Raw genomic sequence first — 21004 nt, 5'->3', positions numbered from 1 at the left:
CAGGCCGCCTCGATGACAGGCTGGTCCAGGGCAGCGGTGTAAAGACCAGCCCTTGCCCTACTCTAAGATCCGCCCCAGCTCCACCCTCCAGTGAGTGGGGCTCGCTGAGATCTCTGTGGGGGTCACACTGCCACCCCATGTCCCCGCTGCCCGATCCTGTATCCTGTACTTCTTCTCCAGGGGGCATCACCCTGGCAGGTCACCTAACACACAGGTGGCTAAAGAACTTGCCGGAGGTCACACATCAGCGTGTGGTGATGCCAGGGATGGGACCAGAATCAGTGTTCAGACACTGAAGGACGACTATGGACCAGAGGACGGCCCCGGGCCAGGCCCAGTGCTCCCTCGGGGGTGGGGGGGCACTGGTGTCCTCTGCTCACTCCCAGCACAGCTGGGGGCTTCCACACCTCTGAGCACTGTCGGGCCTGGCTGGGAAGGACCCCCATGTCCCAGCAACATAACAGTGTTTATCCGCCCGTTTTGTGGTGGATCTATACCTGGGTGAGGGAGCTGTGAGTTGGCCCACAGACCTTGGGCCTGTGTGACTAGGAAGTTAAAAGGTTAGAAGGAATGCGAGGCTGTGCTGTACTGTAGAGGTGACCCCCGCATACACCTGGGACCACACCTCTGACACATCTCACGTGGTGGGGCAGACGGGCCAGGAGTGGCTGATTTCTCGGGCAGCCGATGGTCTCCTGATGAGCTAAGAGGCTGTGCATGCCGGGCGTCGCGAGGGAATCAACGGAGTGTGGAAGCCACTTGGGGCCACAGGGGTGGCTCCTCAGATCACACTTGGGGTCACACTGGGGTGCTGCCCAGAGAGCCACTCACCTGTCTTTTGGCTGAGCTGGTAGAGGAAACACTTGCGCAGATCGGCGTTATCCCTGAAGGTCAGCTGCAGGAGGGACCCCGACTTCTTCAGTTTCTGCATGAGCCACAAGCCTAGGAAAACAAAACAAAAATCAAACACAGAAACAGAGACAGCAGAAAATAATTAGGGAGAGGTCAACATTCAACGGGGATTTTTAGCTAACTTAAAGATTAGAGCGTAGCAGGCATTCTAGCAAACGCCTGGAAGTTAGAGGGACACCCGTATTCTTATGCTCTGGGGGGCGGGGCTATGAAATCATCCTGGAAAACGACATGGTCACAGGCTTCAGGAGTCACAAAACTGTCTGTACCCTTCGATCTACTCATCCCCCTCCATAAATCGAGGCTAAGGAAACAATCCTAAATACAAAAAAAGGATGTAAGAACGCTCCTGACACATCCACTTAGGAAATAGAAAAATTAACATTGACTTTTCATTTCAGAGTCCATCCATTTCCCTACGGTGATTCTGCCAGTAAGACTGCTGCTGAGTATGACTCTTGTGTCACAGTCACACACACACAAATAAATCTGACAAAAATGCAAGTAAATAGACAAGACACAATGTGTGCAGATGTTATTATTTCTGCCGTGTACGTATGGATGCAGATAGCAATAAGTACAGTGAGCTGTACAAAATTACTCTGCATGTGCTTGATTGGAAGAATTCTTGGTAATCTCTCCTTTTAAAACTTTTCATAATGTTGCAAGATTACTTTATAATTATAAAATAATAATAATAATAATAATAATAGTGGTTTAAATAATTTGTTTCTGTCCAAAGAGGGCTTCCCTGATTTGTGAGGAAAGACGGAATAATAGAGGAAAAACCTTCCAAATAACTCACAAATAATGTCCTTAAAACAGCATAAGAGCAAACACACAACCCCACCTCAGGTGAGGAAAGCACACAGCCCAGCTTTCCCTGTGTGAGGGAGCAGTGGCAGAGGCTGGGAGATGGGTACAAAGTGGGGACCTCGTGAGAGGTGACCCGAGACGCCACATAAGGAATGGGGGCACTCGGGACTACGAAAGTCTTCACCAGGAATACGATTGAAAACACTGTTTATTATTATACAAAAGCCAACGACCTAGGTGGGCAGCCATCCACCAAATCATGTCACTTCCACCGTCACCACGTGTTAGTAGCATCCACGTGGTCTGAGGGTTAGTCTAACACCCCATCATGTCACATGAGGCCCTTTATCCCCAGGCTCCTCCTGAGGGCCTTGCTGCCATCTCCTGGCCCTCAGGTCACCCTGCAGTATCCCTGTCACAAAGAACCACCTGTAGCTGGCTGATAACACCAGGCTTCTGTGTTCTTACATGCACGATTCCTTCTGCACAGAAAACGTGTCCTACCACGTGCTGTTCTGGAAGTTCTGCTCACCTTTGAAGATTCATTGAGCCTTCCTTCCTTGTCCACTATGATATCGCCCCCTCAGAGCACAGAGGGAACCGTGAGAGCCTCTGAGCAGGGGCTGTGTTGTTACATTCCAGCCAGAGGCACAGAATTTGGCTACAGTTGACCTTCCATACATGTCAGTTCACTTTTCCCCCCTTCTCCTGTTTAATTCTTAACAATTCTATTATCCACACAAACACGTGTGCAAACACACACACTGTGTGTGTGTGTGTATATGTGTGTGTTTATACAGATACATATATACACACATACATACATCTATATATCATAAGTGTATCTATTCATATACCTAAGCATACACACACACACACACACACACACACACACACACACACACACACACATTAACTCCACTTGAAACATAAGGAAACTAAGTAGCACGGAGGTGAAATGTCTTGGCCAGAGTGTCTGGGTTGAACTCAACCACAGTCTCATGGGAAGTGACAAGATGCAAAGCTCACTGCTCTAGACCCTCACCCCACACAGCTGTCTAGCTGAGTGCTAAAGACTGAATGTTTATTCCCCCAAATTCATATGTTGATAACTAACCTCCAGTGCGATGGTATGTGGAGGTGGGGACTTTGGGAGGTGCTTAGGTCATGAGGGTGGAGCCCCCATGAGTGGGATTAGTGTCCTCATCAGAGGAGACCCCACAGAGCCCCCTCACCCCTTCCACCACCCAAGGATACAACTAGAAACCTGCGACCCAGAAGAGGACCTTCACCAGACCAGGCTGGCACCCTGATCTCAGACTGCCAGCCTCCAGAACTGGGAGAAATCAATAGCTGAGATTTATAAGCCCCCTGTCTGTGTAATTTCTTACAGCAGCGCAGGTGGGCTGACACACCCAAGCTCTCTCCTCCACACCTTTTGCAGCCAGGACCCCAGGGACCTCACCTCTTCACTCACAGACAGCTGCAAACAGAAGAGACCTTGGGAAACACCCAGTCTAACCTCGCTCAGCACACAAACGAAAGGGCGTCTTTCTCAGCCCAGGTCCCTTTCCATTGTCCCACACTTTGAAGAAGCTCCGACATCACAAGGTTCCATGCAGGAGGACGTCTGCCTCTGGTTTCTTCGCCCCTCGGCTCCGAATGAATCCTGAGAAACGACGAGGCTTGGGAAAGCCTTACCTGTACTAACCAGGGTGCTGTTGTTGTACAGGGTCCCCAGGTGAGGCCCCGACAGCGACAGGAACGTGTGCAGTTTGTTGAGGTAATAGCGGAAGCGGGGCCGCGTCAGGACCGAGCGGATGATGATGTTGCCGAGGGAATGGCCGATAAAGCTGTTTGGCGAGAGAAACGGTGCAAGTGGGTGTGACATCAGTCAGCCGGGTGCCGGGGTGCGATGGGCTGGGCATGCCAACGGGTACTGGCCAGGGGGGTGGGGGCCATGAGTTCCTCCCCGTTAGGTTTCCAAACTCTGGCCACGTGAAGCCTGAGACAGCATCTTTGTGAGTGGACCTTGCGATGCCCAGTGTGGTCAGAAGAGAGTGTGGGCATCGTGCCCACCTTTGCACTGTCAGAGCAGCCCCACCCCATCTGGTGTCCATGTCCCCTCTCCGGCCACCTGGGTCCTTTCTGAAACACATGCCTGAGCATTGAACCGTCTTGGTCATTCAAGGATACAACCCCAACTTCTCCTCCTGGCTTCTGCGGCCATTCAGGACCTGGCTTCTGACCACTACCTGGTTTCCTTCATCACTCTTTCCACTATGAATCTGTCGAGTTGCCCGCTCTCAGCCCACACCGGTGGACACCCTCCTGCATGGTCTGTGCCGGTCGGCCTCTGCTCACAGATGTATGGATCCAACACATCAGTGCTTCCAAATTAAATAACTGTGTGTGGAAACCCTGTGATAGGAAAGGGAGGCCGCCCTCCCTCTTCCCATGGTGCCCTCTGATTCTTCCCTAACCTCTGTAAGCCCCTAAACACTCATTTGTGAAATAAGGAGGTGACAGTTTATCTCTGAGGCCTAAATGGGGGAACGCCCTTTTGCACACACCACTGTACCCACCCATTGCAAGTGCAAGCTGTTTACTACCACCTTAATCCTCTAAACGTTTAATGCACGTTATCTGTTACGGTGGAAGGATGCACTTAGCACCGACCGAAACCCTCTTCTTGGGCAGGAATCCATTCCGCCACACAGCACGTCATCTCAAGGCTGGCCCCACTCCGTAGAAACACAGACCCCGGATTTAGGAAGCTTGCAAAACACTGCATGGCAGGTTGGGATTCAGACTTGTGAGTGTTAGAGGAACAACAATTCAAACCTAGGGATATTTGATTGGGTCCAAGTCTCTGCGTATGATTTAGAAAAGGTGTATTCCCCTGTGCACATGCTATGACACATATGGGGGTGCCAAGCAGCCCCGCTAGTCACTGCTGCTCTGAGAAGCATCTACTCCATGAAACGTCACACGTCGCTGTACCTGGAGGTACGCAGAGGGCAGCATGTGGACCTGTACACGGCAGACACTCAGACACATCAGCCCCCACCCCCCTCCAGCATGAAGTCCTATGCCCTCCTGTTACCTGATTCGGGATATGGACAGGTTGTACAGCTGGATGTGCTGAATGATTTCATCCAATAACCGATCCGTCATAGTGTCAAAGTCTGCGAACGTGTCCATCTGGAAGAGGACAGAGGAAACGGGGGGTCGGGGGGATCAGAGCAAGGCCAGGCCCCCCAATTAAACACCACAGCACATTCTGGGAATGCACTGAAGCCTAATGTTGGGGTTACAGATTGGGGGTCAGCGTCAAGAAACAGGGCCCACAGATTGGGGCTCTCGTGAAGAAACTTGGGGACACTGAAGAATCCTCAGCTAGGAGGGCGAGTGACGCAGACCTGAGCCCTAGCGATGCGGGGAGGAGATGCTGGCTTGTTGGCTGTTCTGCACAATTCCCATTGCCAGTGGTCGTGGGACCCTTTCCTTATAAGCAGTTCTGTGCCTCCCAAAAATACTTGGCACTCATCCGTCTCAAGTCCCTTGGGGTGAGAATCGACAACCACACCCCCAGCCTCACCTCTTTATCAGGGAATCTCTAAATGCTCATCTACTCTGACTCCTTATGAGAGCTCCAAACTCCTCTTACCTGGACATGGCAAAGGCCACACAGGTGACCTCTGACTCTAACAGGATCGTAACCCAGCTCCACGGGTGACATGGACACCAGTGACAGCCCCCCAGTGCAGGCCCCCATATCACGTATGCTCTGAGCTGTCACCCAGCCCAATGCCCTGTGCAGCCAAAAGGTCCCACTCACCTGACTCACCTGTTCCCAATTTTTACTCTGTCCTCACCTTCCCTAAGGAAAACAATGACCCCTTTGTCTCCAGGCGTCCGAGTGCCTGGCCAGTGTTCCCTGGCAAGCCCTCTCCATTCTGTGTGCCCTCAAACTATCCTAGTGACTTTAGGAGGCTCCTGTAAGACGTGACTCAGGAACTCTCAGTTCTGATGTCCCGGCCGTCATACCTGGTTCTTTTCTGACATCAGGAAGTCCAGTTTGCCTCCAGGAAGCCCCAGTTCTATGAAAGTCTTTACCAGCCGGAGGTCTGCACTGTTCCCTGTAAATGACAAACAGCCCAGCGCAGACCCCAGTTAACCATGTAAAAGCTGACACCCCAGGATTTCTTTCCCCTTCTTCTCCCATCCCCCATTTCCCATTTTTTCCTTAAGCAGATGATAAAAACAACTAACACAAGTCCAACCCACTGGCCCCATGCAGCTCCCCGCCCCCACCCCTGTTTCAAGGCCTTTTGAGGAAGTCCGACCTCAGTGGAATTATTCTGGGACCTACAGGCACGTGGCTAGTGAGCACTCCACACGCGGGACAGCAGCAGGCACTCCCCCCCCCCTTCTACCACAGCCAATTCTGTTTACTCGGGACACTACTTGTGGTGCCAGTTCACAGCGGACACGGAACAATGTGACATCCACAAGTCCCCTCATAAATTTCTTGCTTAAGACAGAGACTATCTAGCTGGGCCACTTCCAGGTAGTCAGTGAGCACCCCCAGACGGGCTAGCCTGGGCGCAGCTGTCTACAACAGAATCAGAGTGACCCTCGGGGACAGGAGCCATGGACGTGTGAGCCCCATAGGTGCCACCTGCTCCACAGTGACCGTCAGGGACAGAGGGCTGCCGCTGAGAGCAGAGGCACAAAGAACACATCCCATGTCTTCCGTCCTTCATTCCATCTCCCTATGCCTTTATTTCCTCCATTCCTTCTTTCCATTAATTCATTCATCTGTGCCTTTCATCTCTGTATTTCATTTTCTCAACAGATTCTTGTGCCAGAGAGATCTTTGCTGTGGGAGCAAGGCCATGCCAGTTCCCTAGACCCGGCACACGTGTGTCACCCCGCGGTTGCTAACGGGACGTTTGCTGAAGGAGTCCTGAGCCAGATTCCTTCCTAAATGCAACACATTGCTCATCGCACAGGAGTTTGAGGACGAGACCTTCTGGGGACTCACCGTCCAGGCCGTGGACACAGACTACCAGGTGAATCCCATCTTCCAAGTTTTCTTCCTCTTCCTCTGGTGGGAAATATGGGATATCAGAAGCTAGTACGGACAAGTCACTGTACAGAAATCCATCAATCTTCAGGTCTTTTTTAAATTTTTCTTTGGCCTGATAAAAACTGGAGAATACACTAATTAATCACAAGCCACGCTGTGCACGCCACACTGAACAGCAGATGAGTTGAACGATGGACATGGGACCTCAGGGGAGATGCTAGGGAGGGAAGCTTGGTTCTAAACAAGGAGATGGGAAGACGCCCCGGGAAAACCCAAAAACGGCATTGGCTTGGGGCCTGTAGATTTCTATGCGGTGCCTGCATTGAACGAGACTTCCAAGATTCTATCCAGCTGCAAGGATCCACCCAGTGTTTAAAAAGACCTTCCCAGAGTGAAAGCTTCTCAACATGGCCTACCAGGCCACCACGGCTTGGCCTCCACCTACTTCTCCAACGTCCTCTCCAAGCCTCCAGAAAGAACACATTTCGCATCCTCCCTGGCGTGAATCGAGTTGCTTGGCTTCCGTGCCTTAGTGCATTTGGGTCTATTCTGCCAGAAATGCCTTTCCCACCTGGTTACCATGTTCTTTGTCTGGTTATCTGACAAGATGGTGTTTAGGAGCCTGGGCTCAGGAGTCTGACTGCCAAGGTCAGAATCTCAGCGTTGACTCGTCCTAGCTGGGGGCCAACAACTTCACCTCTCTTCATTCCATGTCTTCATTTATCAAAGGGGAATGGCATCGCTGTCTAATTAATAACACCGTTTTGTGTATGAAGTGATATAATCTATGCAAAATGCTTAGAACAGTACTTGAAATAGATTAGGTAGTAAAAAACAATGTTATCTGTTACGAGCCAAATCATCACTATCAGGTCTCTTATCTTTTCTTTTCAGTTTAGGTGTCATCTTCACAAATCTTCTGGCCACCATCTCTATTCATACTCACTGTCCCCAGCCAGATGAGATCTTTCTCCTCCTGGCTCAGCTATGCACACAGGAACCGTCCCTTTACCCCACTGCCCTCATTTACTCCCCTCATCCTCTGTCTCCCTGACAGACTGTGAGCACAATAAGCGATAGGACACTCCTGGCCAGGCATCGGAAAATGCCTGCTAAGTATCTGTTACACTGATAACACGGGCTCATCCGAGGTGTTTCATAGTCTTTGTAAAACAGTGATCCACAGTGGGCCTGCCTGTGCAATTTCTTTTGCCAGTATCATTAATTCTTTAGCATTTTGCCAAAGAGTAAATAAGACGGGATGCTTCAATAAAATGATTCTATACCATACTTAAGCAAATATACAGTTTACAGGGGAGGGAGCCACATGAATACAAACCCAACAAAAGCATGAGGGGTGATTTCTGCCATTGCAGAAGGAATGATAAACTTAGGGGCACACCAAGAGACGCTCAGGAGGCAACTCTGAAGAAGCCGTCCTAGGCCCCAAAGACCCTCCCAAAGGTGCAAAGGTAGGGGGACAGTGATACTCAGGAGAGAGGTCTTTATCATAGTAAAAACTGAAAAAAACTCCAGTGCTCATCTCTAAAGGACTCTTAATCAATCATGGCACAGCCACACGATGGAATATTGTTTACACATCAACGTGATAATGCCAAATCAGAGTGTTGAACATAGATGTTTCCAATACATTAAGTTGAAAACACTTAGTTTGCACAGAATTATCCTATGTTTGTAATAAAAGAATTAACAGACAGAGAGGCAGGTAGAAAAACGTGTGGACAAACTTACACAGTGGCTGTATTTGAGAGATGGGCTTACTGATAACATGTATTTCTTTGTACTAGTCTACGTTTCTGACCTGTACGATGTGAATGCTTTATTTAGATGAGAAAAGAGCTGATTATCTCCGTTTTGAAACAGTCTGCCTGACATTGAGAAATAGGTGCGAACATCTCCCAGACTGCTGGCTAGGGAGCCGCCAGCAAGCTTACCTACACATCCGCTCGCCGACTCCGTCCTGCGAGTTCCTGGAATGAGTAGACACAACCCCAAAGGAACCCAAAGGCTGATGAGTGATGGGAAAGGAGGTCTGTTTGGAGGAGAACGCAGCCCTGGCAGGGGTCTCCTTGGGCACAGACGAGAAAGGGAGACACGTGGTAGTACAAGACACAGATAAGTTGACGACCTCCACGGCCTTCAGGCTGTCCAGAGCGAAGGTCTCTGCGGGGCTCAGGTGGGACACCAGCATGGAAGCGCCTGCCCTTGGCTCTGGGTCTCCCTGAGCTTGGGAGTGAGTGGCGGGAGTCACAGCGCCCGCGTCACGCCCAGCCTGCAGGAAGGGGCTTGCTCTTGCACTCAACACCCTGTCATCACTGGTGCAAGGAGAGCTGCTCCGCTCGCCTGCTGCAGTCAGGTCAGTGGCTTCAATAGTGGATGCACAACTCAATCCAGACACCATATGGCAAGGGGGACTCTCACCATCTGAGTCACTGCTGTTGGGAAGCGCTCCGTTCCCCACCTTCAGGTCTGCAGACATGCCCTTTGGGGGCTCCATTCGTGCCCTAGGAAAAGATCTGTCCCTCGGGTTTCCAAGGGCTGCGATACATGGCATTTTTAAATTAAGACCTTTGGTGTCAACCCCTGGGGGGTTCTCGGTCCTGCCATCAAGACAGCAGGGTCCTTGGGGGTCAAATGGGCTGTCATTCCCTTTAGGGATGTCCATGTAACCAGGGCCCTGCTCGGTGTCAGCATCTGAGGCCCCCTCCACAAGAAGATGAGCCACCCCAGAGTCCTGGGTGCTGGAGCCACCGCGTCCTGAGGGCTCTACGCTCTGCACGTGCACAGCTGGAGCTCCCGCCAGACGCCCCCCTTGCTGTCCGGCATCCGCGTCTGCCGCAGACTCCTCGGGGCTGCTGATCTGGGGTGCAGATACGGACTTGGTCAGTTTGGTGAGTGCCAGCTCCCGCTCCTCCTCCTCGTAAGGCAAAGAACTAATGGAGGTCAGGGACGCCTGGATCCCGCTTGGCCAACTCGTGTTGCTCTCCGTGTGTCCGCCCTCCAAGGAGTTCCTGTGCAGAGTTTGTCTTCGCACCAGCTGGTGCAAGGCTTCCCGGTCACTGGGTAACTCCAGGGCCCTGCTTCGGGCCTCGGACCAGGCCACGGAGCTGGGCTCACTCTCGATGCCGGAATCAGAGACGAGGGAAGAAGACCGCTTGATTTCCGCAGAGACCACCGACACTGCCTCCGGCTCCTCCGTGGGGGGGTCCTTGGAGGCAGCCCTGCCGTCCAGGGAGTCCTTCCATGCAGAGTTTAGTGCATCGCTGGGCTCATGGGGGAGGAGCTTGAGACTCAGGAGCAGTACTTTGCCCTCGTGATCAGCTCCCTTTCCTCCAGTCCTTAACTCATGGGGCGCTGTTTTCTCTGAAGAGATGGCATTTGGACGACTTCCGCCAGCCACCCCTTCACTTAGCAGAGTTCTGTCTAAATCACAGTTGTCCCGAAAGCGCCGACTCCCGTGCTGAGCTCTCTGGGTCACTGTGGGTTCAGCTCTGCAGGGGCTCTCATTGCTGCACTTCACATCCATGTAGGTGAGCGCTGGGCCCTGGCCGTCCCCTGGGTCTGGACTCCTGGGCAGCTCCTCAGCTGCTAGGGAATGCGTGCTGACATCAGCCCTTTGGCCAGGCCAACATTCCTCTTCAGGCAAACCTTCTTTGTTCTGGATTTCGCCAATTGTCAGATACACCTGAGACTCAGAACACACGTCCGTGTAATTTGGTGTGGTTACGTTCTCATCTGGCTCCGCACTCCTCACCTCTCCGCCAGAGTCCACTTGGGGTGGTTTCATGGTGGGCAAGACAGGGTGTTCCCTTAAAGGTGATTTTCTATTTACAATACGGTTCTCTTCTCTGTTTTTTAGACTCATTTTTGCGGGACTTGTTGCTGGGACATCAAAGTTAGGGTAAACACTCAAATCAGGTCCTACAAAAAGAAAGGAAAAAATGCATTATAGTTTAAGAATCTATATTCACAAACTATTAAAATGCCTGATGGTAGCATGAAGAATTTGGCAGGACTTTGTTTCTGAGAGATAACCTCTGAATTCTTGGAATTGCCCAAGTGCTAGGAATGCATTTGTATTCACGATAGCCAGCTTATGCTAACCCGGTGACTCAGGGTGAGTCCTCTGATAGTTTCTGCTCAGGAGGTGACTCAGGATGGGGGCTGGCCATGCCAGAAAGACCCACCCTCCAATCAGTTGGTCAGGTGACACCAATACAACCTCTGATGAGGGACAGTGGGCTGGGGATTGAGTTCAGTCATGTGGTCAGTGATTCAATCAACAACCCCTACATAATGCAACCCCAATAAAAACTCTGGACACCGAGGCATCAATTTCCATATTCACCAAACAAAAGAAGGTGGACTGGTCTTTTATTTTCTTTAAATCCTCCATATGGTTTAATAGAAGTAAAACGATGATAATCACTATTGAATGTTATGAAGTAAACCATTTAGACCCTTAAAAACTGCACAGGACTTTGAGACATTATCATCTCATTCCTTTGAGTGACGTTTAGGGCCAAGGTTTAGGGAAAAGAATGTAAAAGACTGGATCTCTTCATCACCTGGACACGTTCTTTGCATCTTGAGAGACTAAGCAAATGTCCCTCCCTCTGGTGGAATGTCCCCACACTCTACAGCGAGGTAGACATTCTCTGTGGCAAGTTCCCAGGGCCACCCCTGCACACAGTTAATGGGACACATCTACCACCATACTACGACCCATTGTGCATTTCTTGTTCCCACTGGAGAGGAGGGTTTGTCTTATGAGTACCTATATCCCCACGGTTTGCATCATGGCTGGTACGTAGTCAGCGAATTGTGCTCGTAAAATGAATTGAGACGAGAGCAGCAATGCAGCAAAACAAAGCCTCTTACCCTCATTAACTATTGTGTTGGTTTGGAAAAGACACAAGTTCAGTGTCATTTAGTGTCTACGGGTTAGGAAGAGGAGAACTGAGGATGAGTTATAATCATCTACCCATCGCTGCCTCTAAGGAATTAGAAACATTGAGAAACATATGCAGATACAGTAGAGTCGGCTCACCTACCAAAAGAATGTGGCTGTGGCCTGGAGAAGAGGAATTAATTTTCTTCCAAGAAGGAGATCATGAGGCCTATGAGGAGTGGGAGAAACGTGGACAAAGGCTGCAGAGTCGGGGGTGCAAGATTATGCAGAGGAAGGGGGTGCGGTTAGACAGGTAGAGAGAACCCACAATGTGGATGAACTTGTATGAATGAGGAGTCTGGTCTTTATATGATGGTAACAGGTGAACTGGTGGGTTCTTGGAACAGAAATAAAAGATGTATCAGATTTATCGTCGACAGTTAAGACAGGACTCAGAGAGCCCAGTGAAGAAGTGGGGGGTCAAAATAGCAAGTTTCCTTCCACTACTACAACTAAGGAAAAGTCAGAGGAGCAAAGGCTCTAATTCAAAGAGAATGGATTTGGAGTCAGATACGAACTAACGGTATTAGTTGACAAGCATTCGTAACTTCCTTTGTGCTAGTCACTCTTAAGTGGTCTATGGATGGAACTATCCACTGCTCGCAGTAGCCGTACAGAATGGAAATTGCAACTCTTTGGCCCAATTTCACGCAGTTACTAATTGTTGGGAAAAGAGATTAAAATTCAGGCAGTCTGGCCAACTGCTGAAACCTTAGGCAAAGCGTTCAATCCCTTTGGAACAGGGGAGGGAGGGGTGGGTGGAGAAGGGATTACAGGTAACATACACAGAATTTGTGAGTGCCTGCACACAGTAAGTACTCTAGCCAAGGTACTATAGTACACCATGGATAAATGTTATTATTTTAATATGGAAAGGCATCTCTTTGATTTCCCTTTTTCACTACACTAAAAGAATGGAATGCAAATCTGAGAACCTCCTTGTAAGTTATAAATATGAAGGTCACCAAGCCCGTCAGGAAAAAGGAAATGGTTCTTTCTTTGCTAATGCTTTTGCCTTGGGATTAAAGAATCACCAGAAAACATTGCAAAGAACAAGGGGGCCAAGGGAAGCTTTGGGTGCTGAGTGGGGACACACATAACTCTGCAAAAGTAGTTTTGGGGGTAGCGATGGGTCAGGTGAAAGGTCTGTGGAGAGAAGACTTGGGGAGATAGCCAGGCCTCCGAGAGCCACTATCTTCTGGGAAGATGGGATCAGAGTGCTTGGGTCTCCGCCTCAGCTGGGGTCCACAGCCCAAGCACAACACAGAGGCCACAAAGAGAGGCTGATCCTAAAATTCCATGTAGATATGGGCAGCGCATGGCTTAGAGGAACCTGCATGGGCAGATGTGCAGGACTCTAGGGCACTGAATGACAGACAGTGGGAAGAGCTGGGCAGGAAAGCACCAGAAAGACTGGGGCTGAGTGCAGCCAATGCTGCGTGATGAGTGGCGTTCAGCTGATGTGAAATGGATTTACAAAACATAAAGACAGGCAATATAAGTGCACTCACAGCTGAGCGACTGAGCTTTCTATCCACTAGGGCATCTAGTAATATGCATAGAAAGAAGACTGGGAGGCAATTTGAAGCAAAGCCTAATGGTAATGTTAGAGGGTCTGATAGAGGGTGATTATTTTAAATTTCTTCAAATTTTCTGTAGTTAAATTATATAACTATAATGAAGATGAACATATGTACATATGTACACACACACACACACACACACACACACACACACACACACAGTCTCAATGCACAGTTGTAAGCTATGTTTGACCAGCTGGGTTGGCTGCCATCTCTACAACTAGTCCACAATTTAGCTGTCATACACAGTGCTGACACTAGGTGTCAGGGTGCAACTAAGAACCAAATAGCATCATTTGTTTGCAAGGTTGCTTTGTCCTTGGAAGTCATCTAGACTTTGAAAACACCCTACAAATCTCAAATTGCAGATATTCTGATCTATAAGTGGCCCATCATTTAAATGATGGGTACCCAAGCATACTGTTTTAAAACACCTCACAAAGATGATGGCAAGGCAGGACCACGGGCTTTGCAGATGGAGTGACTTGGCTTTGAATGTTGGCTTTTATAAGCTGCATGATCTTTAATATGTACTTCTACTCCTGCCTCAGTTTCTCTCTGTGAAACAGTGTTTGTGAGGTTTTGGTTATAGGATTAAAAAGATAAAACATATAAGACCTCCAGCAAAGGGGCTGGCATTTTCTGGTCCTTTAAGGGATCAGGGGTTTATTTCAACTTTGTCATCTGTAATAGCTTGTTGGTTTCCAACAAGCTGTGGGAGGGGACAGAGAACTGACATTCAGTGCATGTCCAGTTTGCATGCTCTCTCCAGGTGACCTATTAACAAACGATGCGACACCAGCAAAACACACACACACACACACACACACACACAAATACTGTATTGCCCCGAAAATAAGACCTAACCAGAAAACAAGCCTTAGCATGATTTTTCAGGATGACACCCCCTGAACAAAAGCCCTAATGCATCTTTTGGAGCAAAAATCAATATAAAACTCGGTCTAAAAGGAATCGTCCATCCACTAATGCGGATAGTGATGCAGTACACGTTCTCGAACACCTTGCGTGGCTCTTGGCATAAAGCAAGGACTCCACAGTCGTCTGACTGAACGCGATTCCAGTTTAACTAAGAATGACTTCATAGGTTTGAATTGCACATTCGAGGTAAGAAAGGATCCCCCTCCACTGCTCATGGCACTCCGATGAGGGGGGAGAACGTGGCTCCCGTTTCGTTGGTGGAGACACTGAGGCACTAGGTACAATTCGGCCCCTGAAGCAGTCGGGAAGTTGCTATTTACTATAATTGCCCTTTGGCTACACTGATTTGTCGATTTCACTGACGCAAAGTCATTTCAAATAACTAGCTCAACCTTAGTTTTTGCATCTCCTCCAGGAACTAACAAAGTCCTTCATTAATTTGGTCCCACGGCTGTTGGCACATGAACAGGACAACTGACCCCAGTGGCAAGGCCTGTTCTCGAGTCTGCCCAGAACAGAGAAGACTCGCCTGTCGCAGGGTAGTCCACGTATCTGTCCTCAAAGATAACGGGCAGCGTGCTCCAGTCGCCGTCGATGTCCAGGCACTCTGCGGGCAGCGGCGGCATGCTGGTGAGGTACTCCGAGTCCCGGACGTCCAGAGACAGCTGGCTGTGGGTCTGTATCCTGGGGAACGCACAGGGGAGTGTCCGAGGAAGATTTCAATGCTTTAAAATGGCCGCCCTCCCCCTCCCCACCCTGATCCCAAGAAAACATTCAGAAAATGGTCAGCAAACCCTGTAGAGGCAACAGAGTTGACTGTTGACTATTTGTTTTTGCTCTTCTGAGAGGTAGTTATTCAGCATTGATGCGGAATCTGGCCGTACCCCTTCTCATTTTCTAGGTCCTTGCTTTGATTTGTTTATCTTTACTTGTCACTACCTAAAATGATATAATTTACATCCTGCCTGTTTCTCCACTAAAATGAGTGATCCATGAGGACAAAATCATTACTTTGTTCCCTGCCGTATCCTCTATGCCTGCATGTGCAATAAAAATGTGTGTAACTCTCTGGGCATCACCTAATGTTTTCTGAGCAATCTGTGGCTTACACTGTGTTCACGTGTGTGGGTGTTCTCATTTGGTTCCCCCATTTTAAGGAAAATAAGACTATGTAACGTTTAGGAACAAAATAATAAAAACAATAAAAAAACACAAGAGTGACATAAAAATAACTTTCTCAAGCACCCACGGAAAGTAAATGGAGGAATAGGATTTTGAACTTCAGTTGGCTGAGATGAAGGGGAGAAGGGACTTTGCACAAGACTGCGTTGGCTGCCTACTTTTAGGGTGTGACATGGGTACGCCGTGGGTCACTTACAGATTTTCCTGAAAGCTCAGGACTGCGAGTTTTTGGTGCTCCATGTAAAAGAAGGCCTCGGAAAACCTTCGGACCTGAGGAATAAAATCACGTAGACAGTTGAATTCATTCGGTAGGTATTACCTTGATTTTTCTGTTTTTATAAGGAAATTGAGTCCAAGGAGGTAAGTGGCAGATACTAATAGGAGGAGAGCTGAGCCCACCACCCAGCAGTGTTGAAGCATCAGGTTTTCTCCCCTCCCACAGCAGCCGGCCTGCTCTCATTCACAGCTCTAGCCCAAGCCTGGTTTATGGGCACAGTTTAACGCATGTTTGAATGGTCTTGCATTGCTTTCTGTCATTTTTATATTTAGGTCTTATTTCTTCTGCTTCTGAAAACAGGGAGCATAAACAAATGCAGATGAAAAAGAATTTGCCAAGCCAGCCATGCCTGTGTGTCTCCTAAGCTTTTGGTCCTCTTGCTGTAAATGAGACCACCATCTTTTATCATGGATTGGTACCTGCCCTTATACATCCCAGCTGCAGGCAAAGAAATATACCTGGAGCAATGTCCTCCATTAGAAAACACTTTTTCAAAACACTTTCAGAGCACTTGTAATATCCCTTGAGATGGACTCTGCTGTCATTTGATTGCCAAGGGAGGTATTTTACGAATGGTAGAGCCAGGGTTTGAGAGACGAAGTAAGCTCATAAAGTCTCAGTTGCAAGTTCATGGCGGAGTCAGGTCTATAGATGCCAACCCCAGTTTGTATTCTGCCCAGTGAACTAACAACCACTAAAAAGCTTCCTCGAGAGCTCACTGGCATGTGATTAGAGCATTCACACCCCGGGACGCCTTACCCGCAAAGTGTGGTGCTCGTGTGTGAGGTAAGAGGTCACTTGGGAGTGCAGAGTCACCGTGTCCAGGAACTGGGTCCACAGAGCCATCAGGTGGGAGGCGAGCCAGGCGAGGTCCTTACTTATCTGCTCGGCTATCTTCTCTGGATGGTTCAACATCTGGGGAGACAGAACGGTGGCAGTCAAGGCCCCCACTCCATGAAGCTACTGCAGCCATCTTCCTGACGTGTTAACTGACTGCTCTGTTTGGAATGAATGTCTCTGTCCTTTGTCTGGACTCGATTGTCTATGCCATTACATCCTGACCTTAGTACTCGGTAACCATTATAGTTTCCACTTACTCATATTTACTATCAGGTATGTCATATATGCCCCCTATTGGATCCCTGTAATTACCAACTGTGGTAGAGTTGTTGTCATCATTTCACAGAACAATTCCATGAGAGTCGGAGGGATTCAATAGCATGGCCTCGCTGACACCGAGCTGGGACTCAACAGGACTGTCTAACCACAAAGCCACTGCACCACACAGCCTCCTCATAACACGCGTTGTCAGAACGTCTCCTGGGAAATGAGTCTTTAAAGCTCCCAGAACCGAAGTGGTTAGTGATTTCCACACGGTGGTGCTGACAGCACCACCACCATCTTCCCCCATCATTTCATGTTTCGTACGGAGGATCCCAGGCTGCCTTAACTAGTACTTGAAGGAGCCAGCGTAGCGAGAGCCGGCTGCCTTAGCGAGAACCTTGGGGTCACTTCACTTGAACTAGGAGAGCCATCTGCGTGGCGGTAACGTTACTTCTGGAGAAATGAGAAAAGAAATCAAGTCTTTGAGGAGAGGCAGGGAGCCAGCTGCCAAGGCCTGACACGGACTCCTTCACTATTTATTATGGGAACAAAGGCTTCACTATTTATCCAACAAGTATTTGGTGTGTGTTTTCCACGACTCAGGCACATGTTTAGAATAAATGGGAACATAGAGATGAAGGGGGGAGGGTCTCTGCCTTCAGGGAGCCTCATTCAGTGGAGACAAGACAGTGGGTTAACAAGTCTGAGCGGTGGGGACCTCTCTGCCATGGGTGCTACAGCAGGACCACACACCCATAGTCATTTCAAACCCTGTCTCTGCCCCCTTCTCTGCACTGTGCCTCAGTTTCTTCATACGTAAAATGAGTATGCAAAGCAAATAAACGCTTAAGGGGTATAATAACATATAGGGAGATTAAGTTCAATGCCCATTGAAACATTGCAAGTCTATGTGGCTATTCTTGGACTAAAGGCTGATGCTGGATGAAGACATACTAGGTGGAGTGAGGCATCTAAGAGCAAGAAAAGGAGGGAAGGAGGAAGTTAGCACACAGTAGGGCTCTTTAATTGCTGGGTATTGTCGCTTTACAGTTAATGACTAGCTTCCAGATACATCATTCAGCTCTAGCGTCTCTGAGCTGCTTCTCCTAAGAAGGAAGGTCAGTGTCTGATGGCTATACAAGCTACACGACTCCAAAACGAGAGGACCGCCCTTACTCCCTTCTGATACAAACATTACTTCTAGCACTGGCTCTGCTGGGAGGCAGGAATCAAACAGGGACTGTCCTCTCTCGGTGCAGTCCTATAATCCATAGCCAAGGGTGTTTAGACGTAGAAAAGTAAAGACGTGATTGACGGTGGGGGTGGGGTCACGGTCAGTCACTGGACAACCTCCAGGCTAGAGCGTGAGGCATTCAGATGGACGAGCAGTGGCCTGCCTTTAAGATTCACCCACGAGTTATCCTCACTAATGAGCGTCAAGCTCTGTCATTAACACTCGGCACCACTGTGCCCATGACCCTGTTCCCTGCCTGCCCTCTGGCTACCTTCTCTCTGGCCCGGTGCACACCCATTGCCCAGCCTCACTAACCTGCCTCCCGTGCTGGAATATCCAGCTAGTTCCATGCAGCAGACCCTTGATTGGGCTACACGTTCTCCTTGGAACACCTTCTCCTCTCACCTTCCCGTCTCCTTTCTCCCTGTCTTCACCACTTTGGACTTGTCTGTTCTCCACCAGGTAACTGTTTAAGGGGACAATGCAGTCCCCCTTGTTTCTCATGATCCCTTTGAAACTTCCACTGTGCCCCATGCTACGTGTTTACGCACATCTAAGACTAACCTCGTTGACCTTGCACAGTCTGCTTGACCTTGTGTAGACCACACTCATGGCACCGCTAACCATACGTAGCTTGTTTCACTTCCAACATCCCTCCTTTGCTTGCATTTTGAGCTTTAGCCTTCTCCGTAGTCCTAACACCTGCACAATAGTTGATGGACAGTGGAATTCGATAAATCTAGTGGATAAATTGGTGACTTTGCATCAATGAGAGGTACCCCGTGTTTCTATAGCTGGACTCCCCTACTAGGCTTCTTCTTCTGTCACCCACAGCAGTCCCCCTCCAACATAACATGACTTCGGAGCTCAGCCACCGGAGTGAAAAGGAGGAAAAGAAAATGCAATTCATTACATGTGTCTCTGTGAGAACTATTCTCCCCCCGCCCCCCACCCCCAGTTGATTATAAAAATAGCTCCCGATAAGGTTAAGGAAGCTTCTAGGTAAATGCCAAGAAGACTTTCCAACTCTCATGGATGTCGGAGCCTGTGCCATTACAGATGATGGGAGTGCAGGGGTTTCTCTGGCAAGACCAAGCAGGGGCCCTTCACGCTGACAAGGGCATTTGGGCCCAATGCCGACGGGAAGGGCGCCCTCTTGTGGATTTTCCGAGTTTAGCTACTATTCCACCTGGGGTCCAGAAGTACCAGTTGTACCACTTCTCCTGGGAACGTGTTAGAAATGCAGAATCTCCTTCATTCCCTCCAGGCTTAGCGCCAATGCAGCCTCCTCTGTGGGGCCCACCAGCAACTGTCACCTCACACAGAGTCAGCGACACATGCTCCTGGGGTCCCACGACCACCAGTGACTGTGCCCATATCTGCAGCCCCACCTCCTGTGAGGCCCATCGGGGTGGGGCTGTGTGCCAGGCGCAGGGCTCATAACGGCCTCTGTTCACCTAGGAAACCAGCCAGCACGATAGGGTGTGAAAGGGCCCCAGAGACTGTCGGTAACGGTTAATACCAACATAATACATGCTTGAGGAATTTGGGACAAATGCTCAGCACTGTTTGCACCAGGCTCCTGCCATGTCTGAGCCATCTGAGCACAAGTTCAAGGCCTCTGTCACCCTCGGTGGGAAGCACAGATTTGGCAGTCGATCAAAGCTTGCCCAATGGATGTGTAATGGGCAAATAAACAAATGGGGCGTGAGCTCCAGGACACAGAGACCTGTTACCCCGTTAGGTTTTCCAAAATATCTAGCACAGAGCTAGGCACACAATAGGTGTCCAGGAGACACACAATGACTTAGGGACATGCGATAGAAGAGCATTGCTTCAACCTAGAGTGAGGTTACAAGTCCTGTCTTTCCCCTGTGGTTTCTGTATCAAGCAGGTGGCCACACTGGGCCTGTATAACAACTGCTGTTTCGGCTTCAGGAGCCGGTTCTCTGATTACCTGCAGCTCTGAGCACAGCTGAGACAGCGTTTCTTCAACAGCAAGGGACTCTGGGGAAAAAAACAACAACAACATGCCATTAAATGGACACACACTGAAACCCAGCAGTTGCCGATGGCATGAGAGAAGCATGGGTGTCAAGCCAGCCCTGAAGTCACAGAAAGAAACACAAGTCCTGAGGATGCCCCTTCTCTCTGTTCTAACTGCCCATGGGGGTCGGGCTATAGGAAGAGATGCCTGATTTGGAGCCACGTGACTTCACACTCCATAAAGATCACGAAGGACTCTGGGTGCAGTCCCAAGTGATTCCACATTCTTTTGTGTTTTTGCACACACACAGACACACTCACGCACACGTATGAATGGACGGCAGTCCGGAGAAGAAGCGTGGCAGAGCTCAGCCTACTGCCCAGCCCTGTGGACTCTGATATTAATGATTATCAGAAACTTTCACACCATCTACCGAGAGGGGACCCTGCGAGCCCGCCGTCTCACCAGCAGGAACCAGTGGCCTCTGGCCATTTGGGATTTAACAGTCACTGTTATGCCTGTGTTTGAATCCTGCTCTAGCTGTGTGGTGCCATGGTTAGTGGTGTGCACTTGGCTAAGGCATGGGTTCTAATTAAAGCAGCGCTGCCCAGGTGAGTGGGGGCAATCCTTGATGAGCACACACCTATCCTCCCGGCAGCTGTCCTCAGGTCTGTGAACCCCACCAGGCATAATGGACTTTTGTCATACTTGTCACAGCTGTGTCCCTGGTGTCTGGCACAGAGTAGGTGCTCAGTAAAAATATGATACTGAATGAATGAAACAAAGCAACTCAGTTCCATTGGATAAAAAGAAGTTAAAGCAGAAGTCACTTGTGACTGCACAATCTCCACTTTCCCTGTGAGCAGTGTGAACTGGCTCTGGTTCTGTGTGTGTCTTGACTGT

The 21004-nt window shown here is 49.4% G+C and overlaps 1 protein-coding gene across 6 annotated transcripts in view; it reads right to left on the bottom strand.

The window, feature by feature from the left end:
* The window catches only part of FAM135B (family with sequence similarity 135 member B), a 174612-nt gene that overhangs the window by 1430 nt on the left and 152178 nt on the right, over window positions 1–21004 (bottom strand). For 5 of the 6 annotated variants that reach the window (XM_019724323.3, XM_019724341.3, XM_074316296.2 and 2 more), the window contains 10 exons: window positions 20072–20121; window positions 16536–16691; window positions 15696–15769; window positions 14847–15001; window positions 8779–10765; window positions 6779–6945; window positions 5779–5870; window positions 4835–4932; window positions 3430–3581; window positions 832–942 (listed from right to left, as the gene is read on the bottom strand). In XM_019724323.3, the coding sequence (XP_019579882.3) occupies window positions 832–942; window positions 3430–3581; window positions 4835–4932; window positions 5779–5870; window positions 6779–6945; window positions 8779–10765; window positions 14847–15001; window positions 15696–15769; window positions 16536–16691; window positions 20072–20121 (3042 nt within the window). Of the gene's footprint in view, window positions 1–831; window positions 943–3429; window positions 3582–4834; window positions 4933–5778; window positions 5871–6778; window positions 6946–8778; window positions 10766–14846; window positions 15002–15695; window positions 15770–16535; window positions 16692–20071; window positions 20122–21004 lie in introns of those variants that run through there. The other variant, XR_016021469.1, reaches the window with a different exon arrangement.

The sequence above is a fragment of the Rhinolophus sinicus genome, chromosome 6 (genome assembly GCF_057876585.1).
Source record: "Rhinolophus sinicus isolate RSI-liver-muscle chromosome 6, RSI-T2T, whole genome shotgun sequence".
In the NCBI taxonomy this organism is placed as follows: domain Eukaryota; kingdom Metazoa; phylum Chordata; class Mammalia; order Chiroptera; family Rhinolophidae; genus Rhinolophus; species Rhinolophus sinicus.
Note: the sequence above shows the minus strand (reverse complement) of the source record. Positions and strands in the feature narration are given on the sequence as shown.